The sequence below is a fragment of the Heloderma suspectum genome, chromosome 3, assembly GCF_057233095.1.
Source record: "Heloderma suspectum isolate Gila_16-S chromosome 3, 16-S_ref, whole genome shotgun sequence".
NCBI classification, from domain to species: domain Eukaryota; kingdom Metazoa; phylum Chordata; class Lepidosauria; order Squamata; family Helodermatidae; genus Heloderma; species Heloderma suspectum.
This window is the reverse complement of record NC_139460.1, coordinates 111,132,483-111,148,644: the sequence shown is the minus strand read 5'-3', so window position 1 is coordinate 111,148,644 and position 16,162 is coordinate 111,132,483. Positions and strand designations below refer to the sequence as shown.

At 44.1% G+C, this 16,162-nt stretch overlaps 2 protein-coding genes across 7 annotated transcripts in view; both read left to right on the top strand.

Annotated features, from left to right (window-relative positions):
• Positions 1-88: 88 nt before the first annotated feature.
• On the top strand, positions 89-4,667 carry TCEANC (transcription elongation factor A N-terminal and central domain containing). 2 transcript variants are annotated; one of them, XM_084844170.1, is made up of 2 exons: positions 89-148; positions 1,870-4,667. In XM_084844170.1, exon 2 carries the CDS (start codon positions 1,878-1,880, stop codon positions 2,937-2,939), a length of 1,062 nt encoding a protein of 353 aa, XP_084700296.1. In that variant the 5' UTR covers positions 89-148; positions 1,870-1,877; the 3' UTR covers positions 2,940-4,667. The 2 variants fall into 2 exon arrangements, with proteins under 2 accessions (XP_084700296.1, XP_084700297.1); XM_084844171.1 differs by having other exon boundaries at positions 89-239.
• The window catches only part of RAB9A (RAB9A, member RAS oncogene family), a 29,004-nt gene continuing 12,930 nt past the window's right edge, over positions 89-16,162 (top strand). For 2 of the 5 annotated variants that reach the window (XM_084844179.1, XM_084844182.1), the window contains exon 1: positions 15,870-15,926. The gene's annotated coding sequence lies outside the window, so the exon portion shown is untranslated. Of the gene's footprint in view, positions 149-2,720; positions 2,740-15,869; positions 15,931-16,162 lie in introns of those variants that run through there. The other 3 variants (XM_084844185.1, XM_084844184.1, XM_084844181.1) reach the window with 3 other exon arrangements.

Genomic DNA, 16,162 nt, shown 5'->3' with positions numbered 1-16,162 from the left:
CTTGGACTCTGGGCCGCTCGTCCACAGCGGGCCAGTGTCAAGGACGGGAGCGCGCGCACGGGAAGGGCGGGGCCGCGGGCGGGCGGGCGGAGGGAGGGTGAGTGGCAGGCAAAACGAAAGGCCGCTTCGGTGGCGCTGCTCGGCACAGGTGAGGCGGGGCGGGCGCGCTTCCCTTCAAGTGGGTGAAAGCGAAGGAGCTGTGGTGCGAGAGCTGGGTGGGTGCCCTGCTTCAGCTTGAGGTAGCTCCGCGCCTCGTTTCCTTGCCCCAGAGGAATGAAGCCCCAAAATGCCACGGTCGCCCTCCTCTTCCTTCTTTCCTTCCTTCCCCATGAAAGGCTGATATGGCGTCGCCAAAGGAGCTGTTCAGAGTTTCAAGTTTTAACTGCTGCTGTAGTAGCAGGAGCTTTCCCGAGCATGGAGAGGCAGTGAGGGCGGAGGTGGCACCTGCTGGAATTCTGCCGTCTTTGCAGATGTTTAAAAGCTCAGGAGCCCTGTTTCTATCCCCCCCCCCCAAAGTGTATACTCTAGTCAGAAAACCCTCTGTGTCGGGATTCAAGGCCTCACAGGCACGCCCTCTCTGACGTGGAAGCCCTTTCCCCTGTGTGTGTGGTGGGGGCGATGGTTATGGATACTTACCATGCATGCTTAGACACAAAAAAAGCCCTACAACTCCCAGCGTGCCCCTGCCAGCATAGGATTGTACCCTTATATTACCTGCATGAGGAAAGGCACTCTGCACTCAAAGCCACTCTCTTTGTTATTTCACATGCAGCACAGCTGAGTGTTGACAGTGTGGATTCTGAGGCTGGGCTCTGATTCATATTGGGATATGCATGCACACACCCAGCCTGTATTCTATATGTGGCACCAATTGTCTTGCTTTGTGCATATGGGACAAGCAAAGAATCTATAGGTCAGCCTAACCCAAGCTGGTGCCCTCCAGATGTGTTGGACTACGACTTCCGACATACTCCAGTCAGGTTGGGGAAGGCTGACCTATATCCTTTCAAAAGTTCGGAATGTGACAGGACTGAAGAAGCGCTATGTTCTCAAAGTGTTATGGAGCAATTGGTTTTCGTTCTAGGGATTTTTCAGAGGACAGGCTGTTATTACTTTGGTAAAAACCTTCATGATAGTTCAGTTTGCTACATACAGATCGGTGAAGTTCAAAATTCTTTAAACTGTGGCCTCTAATAACTATCTGTTAAGGTTTAAGAACTGTAGAATTCCTTATTTGTATATGTAGGATTCAGCATACACAGAATCAGTGACCCCCACACACACCTTTGCTATCGCCTATGATGCCAAACAAAGCCCATTGTTCCACCTTCTTTCCTATTCCTGTAAGCTGAATGACTCCTGCGAGATGAGTCTTACTCTTGGTTGCAATTTTGTGCCTGGCACACAGAATCTATAGTTTAGCACAAGCCATTTTGCAACTGGGCTGAAAAAGCTACAAGAGCATCCTGTCCTTAAAAAATATCACAGGGTGCAATTATACACTCTACAATTACATAATGTGCAGCCCAATCCTATATATAAGTCCCGGTAAATTCAATGGGCTTACTCCCTAGTATGGGGGCATAGGAATACAACCTTATTTATTTCCTGTATTTAAAAGATTTATACCTTGCCTTTTGCCCTAAGAAGGGTCTCCAATGTGTTAACCTTTAACACATATGCAAACTTTGTAATGACTGTCATATCTGCTTTGTATTCAATACGTAGATTGAATATTTTATAGAATACTATAGAAAAAACCTCTGTGTCATTTGTTGACTTATCTGAACTGGATCTCTTATACCACTGCCTTCAGTACAAAGCTGTATAGTGGTTGTAGAAAAAATGACTCTGCTACTTTCATTTTAGGTTCTGAAATGTCCAACAAAAAGGTTATCATGACTAGAGCTGATTGTATAGAGAATCTGCTGTCTGAAAAAAATTACCAAGATATTGGAAGTCATCTTGCATATCTTGAAACGGTTTCTATGACTATAGACTATCTCCAGGACACTGATATTGCCAAAGCTGTGTTCAGAATCTTGAAGAACTGCCCTTCTGTGCTTCTGAAGAATAAGGCAAAGCATTTACTGTCAAAGTGGAAAACACTTTATAAGAATAATTTCAGTCAATCAGTACATGTTAAACCAGTATTGTCTCATAAGGCAAAAGAGGATTCTGATCACCTTCAGATAGTCTTAGAAGATATAACCTCTTCTGAAAAATTGAATCAGCATGAACAATTAGATCCTGCCAGTTCCAACAGTTGCCTGCCATCGGAAAACTGTTTAAAAGATACCGGAAGCAATGTGCAAAAAGATAATGCAATTAAACCAGCAGTTCTGGGGCATTCTAGTTCTGTTAGTGAAACCAGCCCATACCAGGATCACCCTGCAGTTGTGAGGAATAAATGCTCAGAACTTCTTTATGAAGCTTTGATAGACTCATCAACAAGTAATGAAGAAAGTGAAAACCATCGCAAAATAGCTAGAGAAATTGAACAATGCATTTTTGCACTTCATGCTAAAATTGATAGAAAATACAAGAATTGCATCCGAAGCAAAGTTTCTAACTTGAAGAATCCTAAAAATTCTCACTTAAAACATAACCTGTCTATAGGGGTTCTTAGTCCGAAGACATTTGCCAATATGTCTGTGCTTGAAATGGCACATGATGAGCTGAAGCAGCTCAGGGCTTCATATACGGAAACATCTGTTCTGGAACATCAACTTCCCCAAGGTATCAGTGGTACACATACAAATAAAATAAAATGTAGGCGCTGTGAAAAATTTGATTGCACTGTTACTGCGATTGCCAGAGGAGCTCTTTTCCTTCCTGGTTGGGTACGAGATACAAATCCAGATGAGCAAATGATGACTTATGTAATTTGTAATGAATGCGGAGAGCAGTGGTACCACAGCAGATGGGTTTGTTTGTGATAATGTATCCTTTAATGAATATGTCTTTAGAGGAGATAAATATAAAATATGAAATTACCAAAGTACAGATATCTGAATATGGAAATATTTGAAGCCCTTTAATGTTTTGTAATGCGATAAAAACGTGGATGTGCATTATGAGGCAAATGGTTATACATCCACAAGAAATCAGAATATGACTCTAGCCTTTTTGAACTTGTTATAATAATGAACATTATTATAGTGCCATCAATGTAATATAGTTTACAAATATATAAAATTACTAAAAACTTATTAAGGCTGATTTTTTCCCCCAAACATACTAGTAACTTTCTGAACTCATGTTAAGTAATGATGGGCCAAACTGCAAGATGGGGTTTCATGAACATTGTCACGCTCCTTGAAATCCCACACCCGTTGGCAATTTTTCAGGAGACCCAAAGGGGCTAAAAATATTGATGGATTGGAGTCAGGGAATGTATCCTTGAAGTTGGTTTGCACATAATGACAACCCATGGCTTGATTAAGCTATGGGTTGTTGACTTAACCCACAGTACAGCTGCCAGACAATCGAGCACATCATGGGTTGTTTCACCCCCTCACTGGCTCCCAGCCCGTATCCCAAGAGTCTTTACGACACCAAAGAGCCACCTCTATAGTCTGATGAAACAACCCACCACAACTCACAATTCTGGGTTGGATGTAACTACAGCCCATGGCTTGAACAACCCACAGCTGACGACAAGCCATGTTGACAACAGTCAAAGAATAACTCTTTGACTGTTATTCATGATTAATAACCTGCAGTCCCAAATTCGGACATAACCACAATCCTTGATGCAACGACCCATGGCTTAATTAATTAAGTCATGGATTGTCTTTACACGTGAACATGGTCAGTGTGACAAGATGTGGAATGTCTGTGTGGCCAGAGCAGTGTGGTTGCCTTGGCAATGGTGATATTCACTCCTTGTCATATCAATTCAAACTTGAGGGAAAGGAGTAGTTTCTTTTGTCCTCAATAACTTTGTCATGTAGCCAAATTTGGTTATATGGCACTGTCATGCTATCATAGTCACTCTATGATCCCTTGTTGGTTGGAATCATACTACTTTGCCATTTGCAGCTTTGTCTGGAAAGAGATAGTCTGGCCACAGCGATCCATCTTACGTTAACCTCTTGGTTGGATTACTGCAAATGCATTATATGTGGGCTGCCCTTGAAGATAGTTTAGAAGCTGCCAGAATATTGATTGGGGTGGCTTGGTTCATCCATATCACACTTTTAAAAGAGCTTCATTGACTGCCTATTCACTTCCAGACCCAGTTCAAGGTACTGGTTCTTACCTTTTTAAAGCCCTAAACTGCTTGGAACCCAAATACCTTAGGAAGTGCCTACTCCCATATCAGCCCGCCCATTTAAGATATCTGTCAAGATCTTCTTCCATGTACCTCTTCCATCAGAGGTAAGAAGATCATTTACAGGGGAGAGTGCTTTGTTGGCAGAAGTGCCCCGCTTATGGAATGCCCTCCCCAAAGAGGTTCACATGGCACCAACCCTGCTACCATTTAGGTGTCAGGCAAAAACATTCTTATATGCCTAGACATTTTAAGAAGTTTCTGTGATTTAACTGAGCAAGTTTTAAAGTTTAAACAGCTGTTTGGGTTTTGTTTTGTTCTGTTGTATTTCCTTTATGTTGCACACTGCCCTGAATTGTGAGACGATGAACAATATAAAAATGTTTTAAATATTGTTGAGAACCTGTGGGTTATTTTTAAAAATCAGTCTGTATGTGTGTGTGTGTGTATGTATGTACATACATCCTAAACCAGGAGTGGGCTTAAGGTATACTGTGGTTCTTCAGAGGACAACTGGCCAGTTTCTGGAAAATCACCCAGTGCTTATTAGTTGCTGGGATTTTTTGTGAAGAATGCTAGACTAGGTGGACTTTGATCTGAGCCAGCAAGGGATCTTTTTCTCCTTATGTTCTTAATCAAGAGGGTCACTTAATAGTGATTCGTCATGCTTTGATCCTGAGTACACTCTCTTGTGTTGTAAATGTGAAACACATTGGTAAAAAAGCCATGCAAGGCTGGTTATCCCACACTTGACCTAAGCATAAATGATTTCAGGATGGTGAGCATCCCAGGGACCATAGGATAGTTCAGATTCCTTCTGAGGTTGGAGGCAGTGCTCTAACCTTGGAAGGAGGTGTTGGAGATCTGACCCCTTCCCCCTCTCCCTCTTGGCCGGCATGGAGAGAACTGTGCTGGCTGCCTCTCTGAGGTCAGAAACTCAACCTTGGAGAGGGGGAAAGGGGGATGTTTTGGTGGGTAGGGAGGGGAGGAGAGCCCGGAATTATCCTGAGCCTCCTCTAGTCTTTTTCCCTCCACCTCCAAAGTGCCCTTGTTATATGGGCTGAAAACCCCATCTAGCGAAAAGGGAAAGAATGGAGGGCAGGAGGCAACGATCGCCTCCATTGCTCCTCTTGCCCTGCCAGCTTCAGCAGGGCATAGAAATCTCGGAAGCCTCCGAGTAGCGAAGGTGTAACCAATTGGATTGTGCCCTAAGTTGATTATGGAACAAATAGCAGAATCCTATGTATGTTACTTAGAAGTAACCCCACAGTGTTCAGTGGGGGTTCCTCTCAAGTAAGTGTGCATAGAATAGCCTAAATTACAGGAGTGACAAGTTTGTTTTTTTAAAGCCTGAGATATTAATGTAAATTGCAATTAAGTGAGAAGTGCACACAGAAATACAAATACCATGTCTCTTAATTGAATTGGTTGCATTTTAACTTGAAGTAAAAATTTCTGGAAGGAAGAATATACAAGCCTTGTGCAAGCTATAAAATCTGAATTGTTGTTGTTCAGTCGTGTCCGACTCTTCGTGACCCCATGGACCATAGCACGCCAGGCCTTCCTGTCCTCCGCTCTCTCCCGGAGCGTGCTCAAGTCCATATTCGTTGCATCGGTGATGCTGTCTAGCCATCTCATCCTCTGCTGTCCCCTTCTCCTTTTGCCTTCAATCTTTCCCAGCATCAGGGTCTTTTCCAGTGAGTTTTCTCTTTGCATTAGGTGGCCAAAATATTTGAGCTTCAGCTTCAGTATCTGTCCTTCCAATGAGCACTCATGGTTGATTTCCTTTTTGATTGACTGATTTGACCTCCTTGCAATCCAGGGGACTCGTAAGAGTCTTCTCCAGCACCACAATTCGAATGCATCAATTCTTCGGCGCTCAGCCTTCCTTATAGTCCAGCTCTCACAGCCATACATTACTACTCGGAAAACCATAGCTTTGATTATACAAACCTTTGTCGGCAAGGTGATGTCTCTGCTTCTTACTATGCTGTCTAGGTTTGCCATCGCTTTCCTCCCAAGGAGCAAGTGTCTTTTAATTTCATGGCCATTCACCGTCTGCAGTGATCTTGGAGCCCAAGAAAATAAAATCTGTCTCTGCTTCCATTTCTTCCCCTTCTATATGCCAGGAAGTGATGGGGCCAAATGCCATCTTAGTTTTATAATGTTGAGTTTCAAACCAGCTTTTGCACTCTTCACTTTCACCCTCAACAAGAGGCTCTTTAGATCCTCTTCGCTTTCTGCCACTAGGGGGGTATCATCTGCGTATCTGAGGTTGTTGATAATTCTCCCGGCAATCTTAATTCCGACCTGTGATTCATCCAACCCGGCGTTTCTCACGATGTACTCTGCATATAAGTTAAATAAGCAGGGCGACAATATATCTGAGTTACTCAACATCTAATGTAACTACCTTATATCTAATTTATTTTATTTATTTATTTATTGCATTTATACCCCGCCTTTCTCCCTCTCGCAAGGAACTCAAGGCGGCTTACATTATCCTCCTCCTCACCGTTGTATCCTCACAACAACAACCCTGTGAGGTAGGTTGGGCTGAGAGTCTGTAACTGGCCCAAAGTCACCCAGTGAGCTTCCATGGCCAAGTGGGGACTAGAACCCGGATCTCCCGGCTCCCAGTCCGTCACTCTCACCACTACACTACACTGGCTCTATCTAATATATCTAATAAGGTTGTATTGCCCCGGGGCTGTTAAGGTTTGGGGCAATACAAAGGTATACCTTCAAACGTAAATACCTTATACCTAATATAGCATGCAAATAAATTACGTAGAAAAAACAAATGGAAAATAGACATGTTTGAATAAATAACAATTTTATATCTTCAAGTTAAAACGTATGGCTATCGTATTAATTATTCAATACAAAACCAAACCATAACCAAATGCATTTCAAACATAGGTCTTCTTCAGTGGTCTCTCTCTTCCCCACCCCACATAACTCACTCTTGACTTCTCTCCTACCCCTACCCTGCCCGCCTTGCAAACACCCTGAAATTGCAGTGAAAATGATGGAAGCTCAGCTTCTTTCCCTTGAGAGATGCTTGGGTCCACGTTCTCACAGGACTGCTGTGCCAGAGGATGTTCAGTCACCCTTTTGCAGCACAGTGGTGACTGGCAGTGGTGTTGCTTCTGCTGCTTTGAGGGACAGTCACAGAACAAAGTTTCCAAAGTAGGTGGCAGAATGGATGACTGAAGAGGTGTGGCAGGAGGAGGGAGGTTACAGAAATAAAAATAAAAGAAAAATAAAAGCGGGAAAAAACCAGACAATAAGAATGTATGAAACAAAGGTGAAAAATTGTGTGCACATGTGTGCGCTCACTCACAGCCTCCACCCACCTACTCAACACCTCATGTGACCCTTGGGGCTTACAAGTTGCCCACCCCTGGCCTACAGACCAGCACCTCACCAGAGTATAAAGCAGAGATTCTTTCTCCCTGCCCCCCCGCCCCAGTTCTGCCACGTGAGATGCTGCAACCAAAGATCTTTTCATGGACCTTTTCCATGAAGAACTGTTTTAGGACTGGGTCGTGGTTTCTTGCATCATTTTCTCACGTTATTTCCATGCTTAATCTTAGTAAAATGAAGATGCACTGTTTCATATTCTCCGGCATGCTCAGTCTTGGAGCATGAGTGAATGTCTTAAAAGTTCAGCACAATAATGCTGCAAAAGTCACCGTATGTTCTTCAAAAACAGGGACGAAGTGTCCTGTTCTTGATTCTTCTCTACAGCTCACTCACAACCTCCCACGTTCTGGCAGGTCTTTATCCCAGTCTCAGAAACTTCTGGGAATGTTTTCATATTCCACAGTAAAGCATACCCTTCTCTATCTTGCAGACTTACAGCAGTTTGCAATATATATATTTTTAAAAAAATTCAGTGTGCAAATTGCTTTTTTAAAAAAATCATACTTTGGTGTTTTTTTTTTCCATAAGAATATCAATAAGATATTGATATAACCTTGTAAACATGTAGAGGGAATAATAATATAACAAAGGCAACAAGGGCGCAAGTGCAGCAACAGAAGTTGTAAAGGCCCAGTATTGTATCAGAGCAGCAGTGAAAATATATGAAGATAGAACATTCAACTAGAACAACTCAGGAAATTAATCCGTCAACAGGATGAGTGTTGGTTGTCTTAAAGTATGAATGGATACCAGTTCTCCATGAAATTGTAGCCTTATTTAACCAACAGTCCTGTGATCATTATCCCCCCCTCCATAGGAATCTGAAACTGGAAAGGAGGGTCTTTCACCAAGTGCAGACAAAGAAAATTAGAAGTCTGCTTTGTTGAGACTGCATTCTCCTCCCAATTAAGAGTATTTGAATTCACTTGGGTTAACTAGAATTAGTTCAATTATTTGAATTCACTTGATTGGAATCCAGTTGGACTATATGACTAAGGGAACAATCCTAGGCATGTTTAGACAGAAAAAAATTCCTACAACTACCAATGGTGGAAGTTGTGGGACTTTTTAATGTCTAAACATGCATAGGATTGTACCCTAAATGGACAAACATTTGCAGCCTTGATTTGTAGCCATCCTTCCAAGCTTTGAAAGTGAGTCTTTGACAGGACAGAAAGAAGTGCTTCCACACACAGAGATTTATTTATTTTTTATCTGAGACGGATTTATTTTTAATCAGTGTGCTACCTGTTGGATAGAACAATGAGCACCCTCTCACTGAAAACTCATACAGTATGAACAACCCTGAGGACCCCCAAAAGAAAGAGGAAAGGCTAGAGCTACCCTCAGTGGAAACTTTGAGGAAATGATCTGATGGGAGAAGATCTAGATAACACAGTTGCTGAAATCTAAGGCATGGAGGGAGTCAATGAGGAGAAAATTGTCAACGATATCAGAAGACAAGGACTTTTGGATTGCAATGAGGTCACCTGTGGTTTTTGCAAGGGTAGTTTCAGTGGAACAAAGAGGGTGAAATCCAGACTGGAGGGGATTCAAGAGTGAAAATGTTGGAAGAATGGGAGTTGGAAGTGAGAAACACAAGACAGTGAACTGAGCTGAACAGCGCATTCCAGGAGTTTAGCTGCAATCCAATGTACTGTATTCTTGATGTGGGAGTAAGCCCTACTGAACACAGTGGGACTTCCCTCTGACTAAACATGCAGGGAGCGTGGCATGTAGTTAAGAGGACAAGGATGGATAATGGGAAGATACTGTTTTTTGGAGAATGAGGAAAACAGTGGCATGTTTGAACACAATAGACAAGGGACCAGAGTAGAGGGACAGGTTGATGGTAAATGGGACAACAAAATGTTGTATTGTAGAGTGCTCCTGTTCAGATCTCTGGCCACTCCACTGTATTCTCCCCCCGCCCCCCTCCGCCCATACCCAGTGATTAGTAAACATTCTACAGTCTCTGAACATGCACAGTCCTCAATGAGCTGTTTTTTGGGTTCCCCTCCCATAGGTGTTTTTTTTTTTTTTCCTCTAAAGACTTTTTGAACTTCTCCCTATCTTGGAATTCTCCACATCTGCTGACATGTCTCTTTTGTGCATGGACAGTGCTGTTTTTGGGTAGTATCCAACGGTGTCATTCCACAAACTCAAATAGCATTAGCAGAGCTTTGCCAAATCTTTCCATTGCACAAGCGGTTGTGCATTACACTTGCAGAACAGGTTGTGCAATGGGTTGCACAACTGGGTCCACAACAGGTTGCAAAAACACAATTTAAATTATTTATTTATTTGAATAAATTTATTTAAATAAAATAGGCATTTTAGCTTTGTAGGTTTTTTTAGCTTTGCTGTTTTAAATCTGTACTTTAAATCTCTGCATTGCTACTAGGTTTTATTCTGGTTTTATTGTTATATTGTGGTTTTAATGCTTTTATATTTTATATTGTTTTACTGTGTGCTTTTTGGTTTTAAGTTTTGTGAACCACCCAGAGAGCTTCGGCTATTGGGCGGTATAGAAATAAAAAAAATACAAATAAATAAAAATAATGTGCAACCAGTTGCACAACAGGTTGCACAAGAGTAATGCACAACTGCTTGTGCAACTGTGTTTGCACAAATATAACTTTAGTTGGATTCTCCTCTTTTGCATAGCTCGGAACATACTTTCCACTAGCGCAAAGTCACTTGGGCTAGTGCAGTGACAAGTTGGATACTGCCCTTGGTTATATATAAGCACTTGCACTTCCAGCCTGAATATCATAAATAGCAGAAATGATTTTGTACTGTGTGTATTTGGAAACTAGTAGGATAGATGATCACGAGGATGTGGGGAAGAATAGGATCAAGGGCGCATCTGGAGAGGTTAGAAGAATGACCGAGAATGATCAAGAGGTACTTGTGGAAAGGAGAAAAGAATTGAGAGTGGTGGAGAAACGCTAAGCAGTGCGTCTTATCTCTAAATGGATGAGTACAGGCTCTAGCAACTCAGTGGTGAGGGACATGTATTCTGTACATGCTTAGAGTTAACCTTTATTACTCCATGTATGAGATCCAAAGAAATAGTAGCTAGCAACTATTCCTCAAATACTTGCAATTCATACAGGGCTATTATAAGTATGTTCTGCAATTTGCATGTTTCCACTTGCATAAGAGTTTGTGATTCTGTAGCATGAGGTATAAATCCTTCCATGAGCTGAGGACACCTTTGGCATGTTGTAGGGCATGTTTGGATTCAGTTATGTTATGCTTTTTAAATTAAAAAAAAAAAAAGATGGCAAGGAATGGTTCTAATCGAGCATGTTTAATAAAAGGAGGTGTGGGGCTACAGTACTTGACCAAACAGTACTTGAAAGTCAGTCCTCCCCTCTCCATATGCTGCAACACCCCACTGCCAAATCCCCCTGCATGTCAATTAAACTTAGGGGGAAAACCCCCACTTTCCATTGGTGCCAATGGGAGCTTTTTTCTCAGTGGAATTGCCACATCGGGGGTGGGAGTGGGAATTTCCAGAGGGATTGCAGTTGGGGAGGGAAGGATTAACATTCCTTGTGTGCTATGCCCCCCCCCTCCCCAAAATCCTCCCTTCACATGGCAATGAACCTTAGAAAAGGAAAGAAAAACACACACACCTTCCATCGGTGCTGATGGAGGCTTTACAGTACTACTTAATTTTATGGGATGGGAGCAATTTTCCTCTAGGAGGGAAAGAGAAAGAGAGAAAAGGGAGAGAAGTGTGTGTGTGTGTGTGTGTGTGTTGGGGGCGGGAGATAAGTAGGAGAGAGAGAGAGAGAGAGAAAGGAAGTTTTTTTGCCCTCCCAAAAGTTTAAACAATCTGGGCATGAGGTCTTTCTCCAGGTACTCCAAGTGTGTGTTAGATCCCTGGTCGTGTGTGTGCGTGCGCTATGGCTCCTAGCCTGCTCCACTTGTGTCTTCCTCTGTGTGTGTGTATGTATTGGGGTTTGGAGGAAAAGTAGTAAGTCCCCACCACAGTGACAACACCAGGAACTGCAGTGCAGAGAAAGGGAGACATTTCTCCTTTTCCCTTTCTAGGCTCCCTCTCTCTCCCCTCCTTGCCGCATCCTTCGACCTGCCTCCCTATTTTCCTTCCTAATCGTCTTCCTTGCCCCCTTTCCTCTACCTCCTGTGCTCCACTCTCCAGCCCCCCACCCAGCATTTTGAACCACCCCCCAGTGGAATTGTGCACCACTGTTTTATTGTGAATTTAATTATGGAGGTAATGATGATTGTAGAATATAGCCCAACACTCGGTGCGTGCCTTTAACGATCCCACTACAAACTGAAATTTAAAAGGCGCTACTTTTCCTTGCCCCCTTCATGGATCACTGCCTTGTTGTGGCGAAGGGGCTTGTGTAACTCAGTGAAGCCATAAGCTATGCCGGGCAGGGCCACCCAAGATGGACAGGTCATGGCAGAGAGTTCTGACAAAATGTGGTCCACTGGAGAAGGAAATGGCAACCCACTCCAGTATTCTTGCCAAGAAAACCCCATGGAACGTATCACAAGGCTAAAAGATATGACGCCGGAAGATGAGCCTCTCAGGTCGGAAGGGGTCCAATATACTACTGGGGAAGAGCAGAGGGTATTTCCAAGTAGTGCCAGAAAGAGTGAAGCAGCTGGGCCAAAGCTGAAAGGACACTCAGCTGTGGATGTGTCTGGTGGTGAAAAGAAAATCCGATGCTGTAAAGAACAATATTGTTTAGGAACCTGGAATGTCAGATCAATGAATCAAGGTAAGCTGGAGGTGGTCAAACATGAGATGGCAAGATTGAACATGGACATCTTGGGAATCAGCGAACTAAAATGGACAAGCATGGGTGAATTTAATTCAGGTGACCATTATATCTACTACTGTGGGCAAGAATCCCTTAGAAGAAATGGAGTAGCACTCATAGTCAACAAAAGGGTGGGAAAAGCAGTACTGGGGTACAATCTCAGAAATGATAGAATGATCTCAGTACGAATCCAAGGCAAACCATTCAACATCACAGTAATTCAAGTCTATGCCCCAACCACTGAGGCCGAAGAAGCTGAGGTTGATCGGTTCTATGAAGACCCACAACACCTTCTAGAACTAACACCAAAAAAAAATGTCCTTTTCATCAAAAGGGATTGGAATGCTAAAGTAGGAAGTCAAGAAATAACTGGGATAACAGGTAAGCATGGCCTTGGTGTACAAAATGAAGCAGGACAAAGGCTAATAGAGTTTTGCCAAGAGAACATGCTGATCATAGCAAACGCTCTTTTCCAACAGCACAAGAGGCGACTCTACACATGGACATCACCAGATGGTCAATATCGAAATCAGATTGATTATGTCCTTTGCAGCCAAAGATGGAGAAGCTCTATACAATCACTAAAAACAAGACCTGGAGCTGACTGTGGCTCAGATCATGAGCTTCTTGTTGCAAAATTTCGGCTTAAATTGAAGAACATAGGGAAAACCACTAAACCATTCAGGTATGACCTCAATCATATCCCTTATGAATATACAGTGGAGGTGACGAATAGATTTAAGGGATTAGACCTGATAGACAGAGTGCCTGAGGAACTATGGATGGAGGTCCGTCACATTGTTCAGGAGGCAGCAACTCAATCCATCCCAAAGAAAAAGAAATGCAAGAAAGTAAAGTGGCTGTCTGATGAGGCTTTACAAGTAGCGGAGGAAAGAAGGGAAGCGAAAAGCAAGGGAGAAAAGGGAAGATATATCCAACTGAATGCAGAGTTCCAGAGAATAGCAAGGAGAGACAAGAAGGCCTTCTTACATGAACATTGCCAAGAAATCGAGGAAAACAATAGAATGGGAAAGACTAGAGATCTCTTCAAGAAAATCGGAGCTCTTAAGGGAACGTTTTGTGCAAAGACGGGCATGATAAAGGACAAAGAAGGCAGGGACCTAAAAGAAGCAGATGAGATTAAGAAGAGGTGGCAAGAATACACAGAAGAACTACACAGGAAAGATCTGAATGTCCCTGATAGCCATGATAGTGCGGTCACTGAACTTGAGCTGGACATCCTAGAGAGTGAAGTCAAGTGGGCCTTAGGAAGCATTACTAACAACAAAGCTGGTAGAGATGACAGTATTCCAGCTGAGCTATTTAAAATCCTAAAAGATGCTGCTGTTAAAGTGCTGCACTCAGTATGCCAACATATTTGGAACACTCAACAGTGGCCACAAGACTGGAAAAAGTCAGTTTACATTCCAATTCCAAAGAAGGGCAATGCCAAGAGTGTTCAAACTACCATACAATTGCACCCATTTCACATGCCAGCAAGGTGATGCTCAAAATCCTACAAGCTAGGCTTCAGCAGTATGTGAACCGAGAACTACCGGAAGTACAAGCTGGGTTTCGAAGAGGCAGAGGAACTAGAGATCAAATCGCCAACATTCGCTGAATCATGGAGAAAGCAAGAGAATTCCAGAAAAATGTATATTTCTGCTTCATTGACTGCGCTAAAGCCTTTGATTGTGTGGATCACAAAAAACTCTGGCAAATTCTGAAAGAGATGGGAGTACCAGACTACCTTACCTGTCTCCTGAGAAACCTGTACGAGGGTCAAGAAGCAACAGTAAGAACCCGACATGGAACAACGGATTGGTTCCAAATTGGGAAAGGAGTACGACAAGGCTGCATATTGTCGCCCTGCTTATTTAACTTATACGCAGAGTACATCCTGAGAAACGCCGGGTTGGATGAATCACAGGTCGGAATTAAGATTGCCGGGAGAATTATCAACAATCTCAGATACGCAGACGATACCATCCTAATGGCAGAAAGCGAAGAGGATCTAAAGAGCCTCTTGTTGAGGGTGAAAGTGGAGAGTGCAAAAGCTGGTTTGAAACACAATATTAAAAAAACGAAGATCATGGCATCTGGCCCCATCACTTCCTGGCATATAGAAGGGGACGAAATGGAAGCAGTGACAGATTTTATTTTCTTGGGCTCCAAGATCACCGCAGACGGTGACTGTAGCCATGAAATTAAAAGACGCTTGCTCCTTGGGAGGAAAGGTATGGCAAACCTAGACAGCATAGTAAGAAGCAGAGACATCACCTTGCCGACAAAGGTTTGTATAATCAAAGCTATGGTTTTCCCAGTAGTATGGCAGTGAGAGCTGGACTATAAGGAAGGCTGAGCACCGAAGAATCGATGCTTTCGAACTGTGGTGCTGGAGAAGACTCTTACGAGTCCCCTGGACTGCAAGGAGGTCAAATCAGTCCATCCTAAAGGAAATCAACCCTTAATGCTCACTGGAAGGACAGATACTGAAGCTGAAGCTCAAATATTTTGGCCACCTAATGCGAAGAGAAAACTCTCTGGAAAAGACCCTGATGCTGGGAAAGATCGAAGGCAAAAGGAGAAGGGGACCGCAGAGGATGAGATGGCTAGATAGCATCACTGATGCAATGAATGTGGACTTGAGCACGCTCCGGGAGAGAGCGCAGGACAGGAAGGCCTGGCGTGCTATGGTCCATGGGGTCACGAAGAGTCGGACACGACTGAACAACTTTTCCTTGCAGAGAGTTGCGGTGATTGCGGGGGTGGGGCAGGTGGGAATCTGTAGTTCTGCCTGTCATGTTTAGACAAGCACGGAAAGGGACCAATCCCCTACGCGAGAACAGCCAAGCGCCTAGTACATCCTGAGTAGTTTAAGGCACAATCCTATGCATGCTTAGCCAGAAAAAAGAAGTCCTGCAACTCCCAGCATTCCCATGGCCGCCTGGGGAAGTTGTAGCACTTTTTTTTTTTTTGGATGAACGTCCACAGGATTGCGTGCCTGCAGACATTGGTGATATGTCGCTGGAGAACACGCAGTCGCAGTTAAGGGGTGAGTCGATTTGCGCTTGGCAGAAGCGGAAAAGGCCCGCCGTAGCGTCTTCGAGCGCGCCAGAGCAGCAGCGGCGCCCGCCCACTTCCCTCAAGAACCCCGCAAGTAACCGGGGCGCATCCTCTGAAGGCCGGAAAACTCAGGAGGAGGAGAGGAAAGGGCCCGTCCCCTAGCAACAACCGGGAAGGCTGAGCCGGGAGGGGGCGGTGCTGTCCTCGCCCGATATCACGTGAGCGCCTGGCTCCGCCCCATAGCGCAGCCTCCGCCATGTTGTTTTCCTCCCCAGCCCCCGCCCCCCGCCAGGCAGCGGCGGTCGCAGGTGGCTCCGCGGCCGGCTCTGGTTCTTCCCGCCTCCTCGGTAGGTGAGCGCGCCGGAGCCCCCGCGTGTTTCTTTCTTCGGCGTGTGTGGGTGGGAAGAAGAAATAGGGCGGCTTCTTGTGGGTTTTAGGGTCCAGGTGGCCGAACTTGCGTTTTTGGCTGCGGACTGTGGACGGCCGGGAGTCGGCTTGCCTTTTCCCTGGCCGCGGCTAGGCAGGAGGAAAGATGCCGAGACGCCGCCCGCGCCTTAGTTCTGCCCTGGTCTTGTTTATTTTA

Bases quoted from the DNA above. Each gene is read 5' to 3' on its own strand.
- TCEANC (XM_084844170.1), top strand. From the start codon at position 1,878: ATGTCCAACAAAAAGGTTATCATGACTAGAGCTGATTGTATAGAGAAT.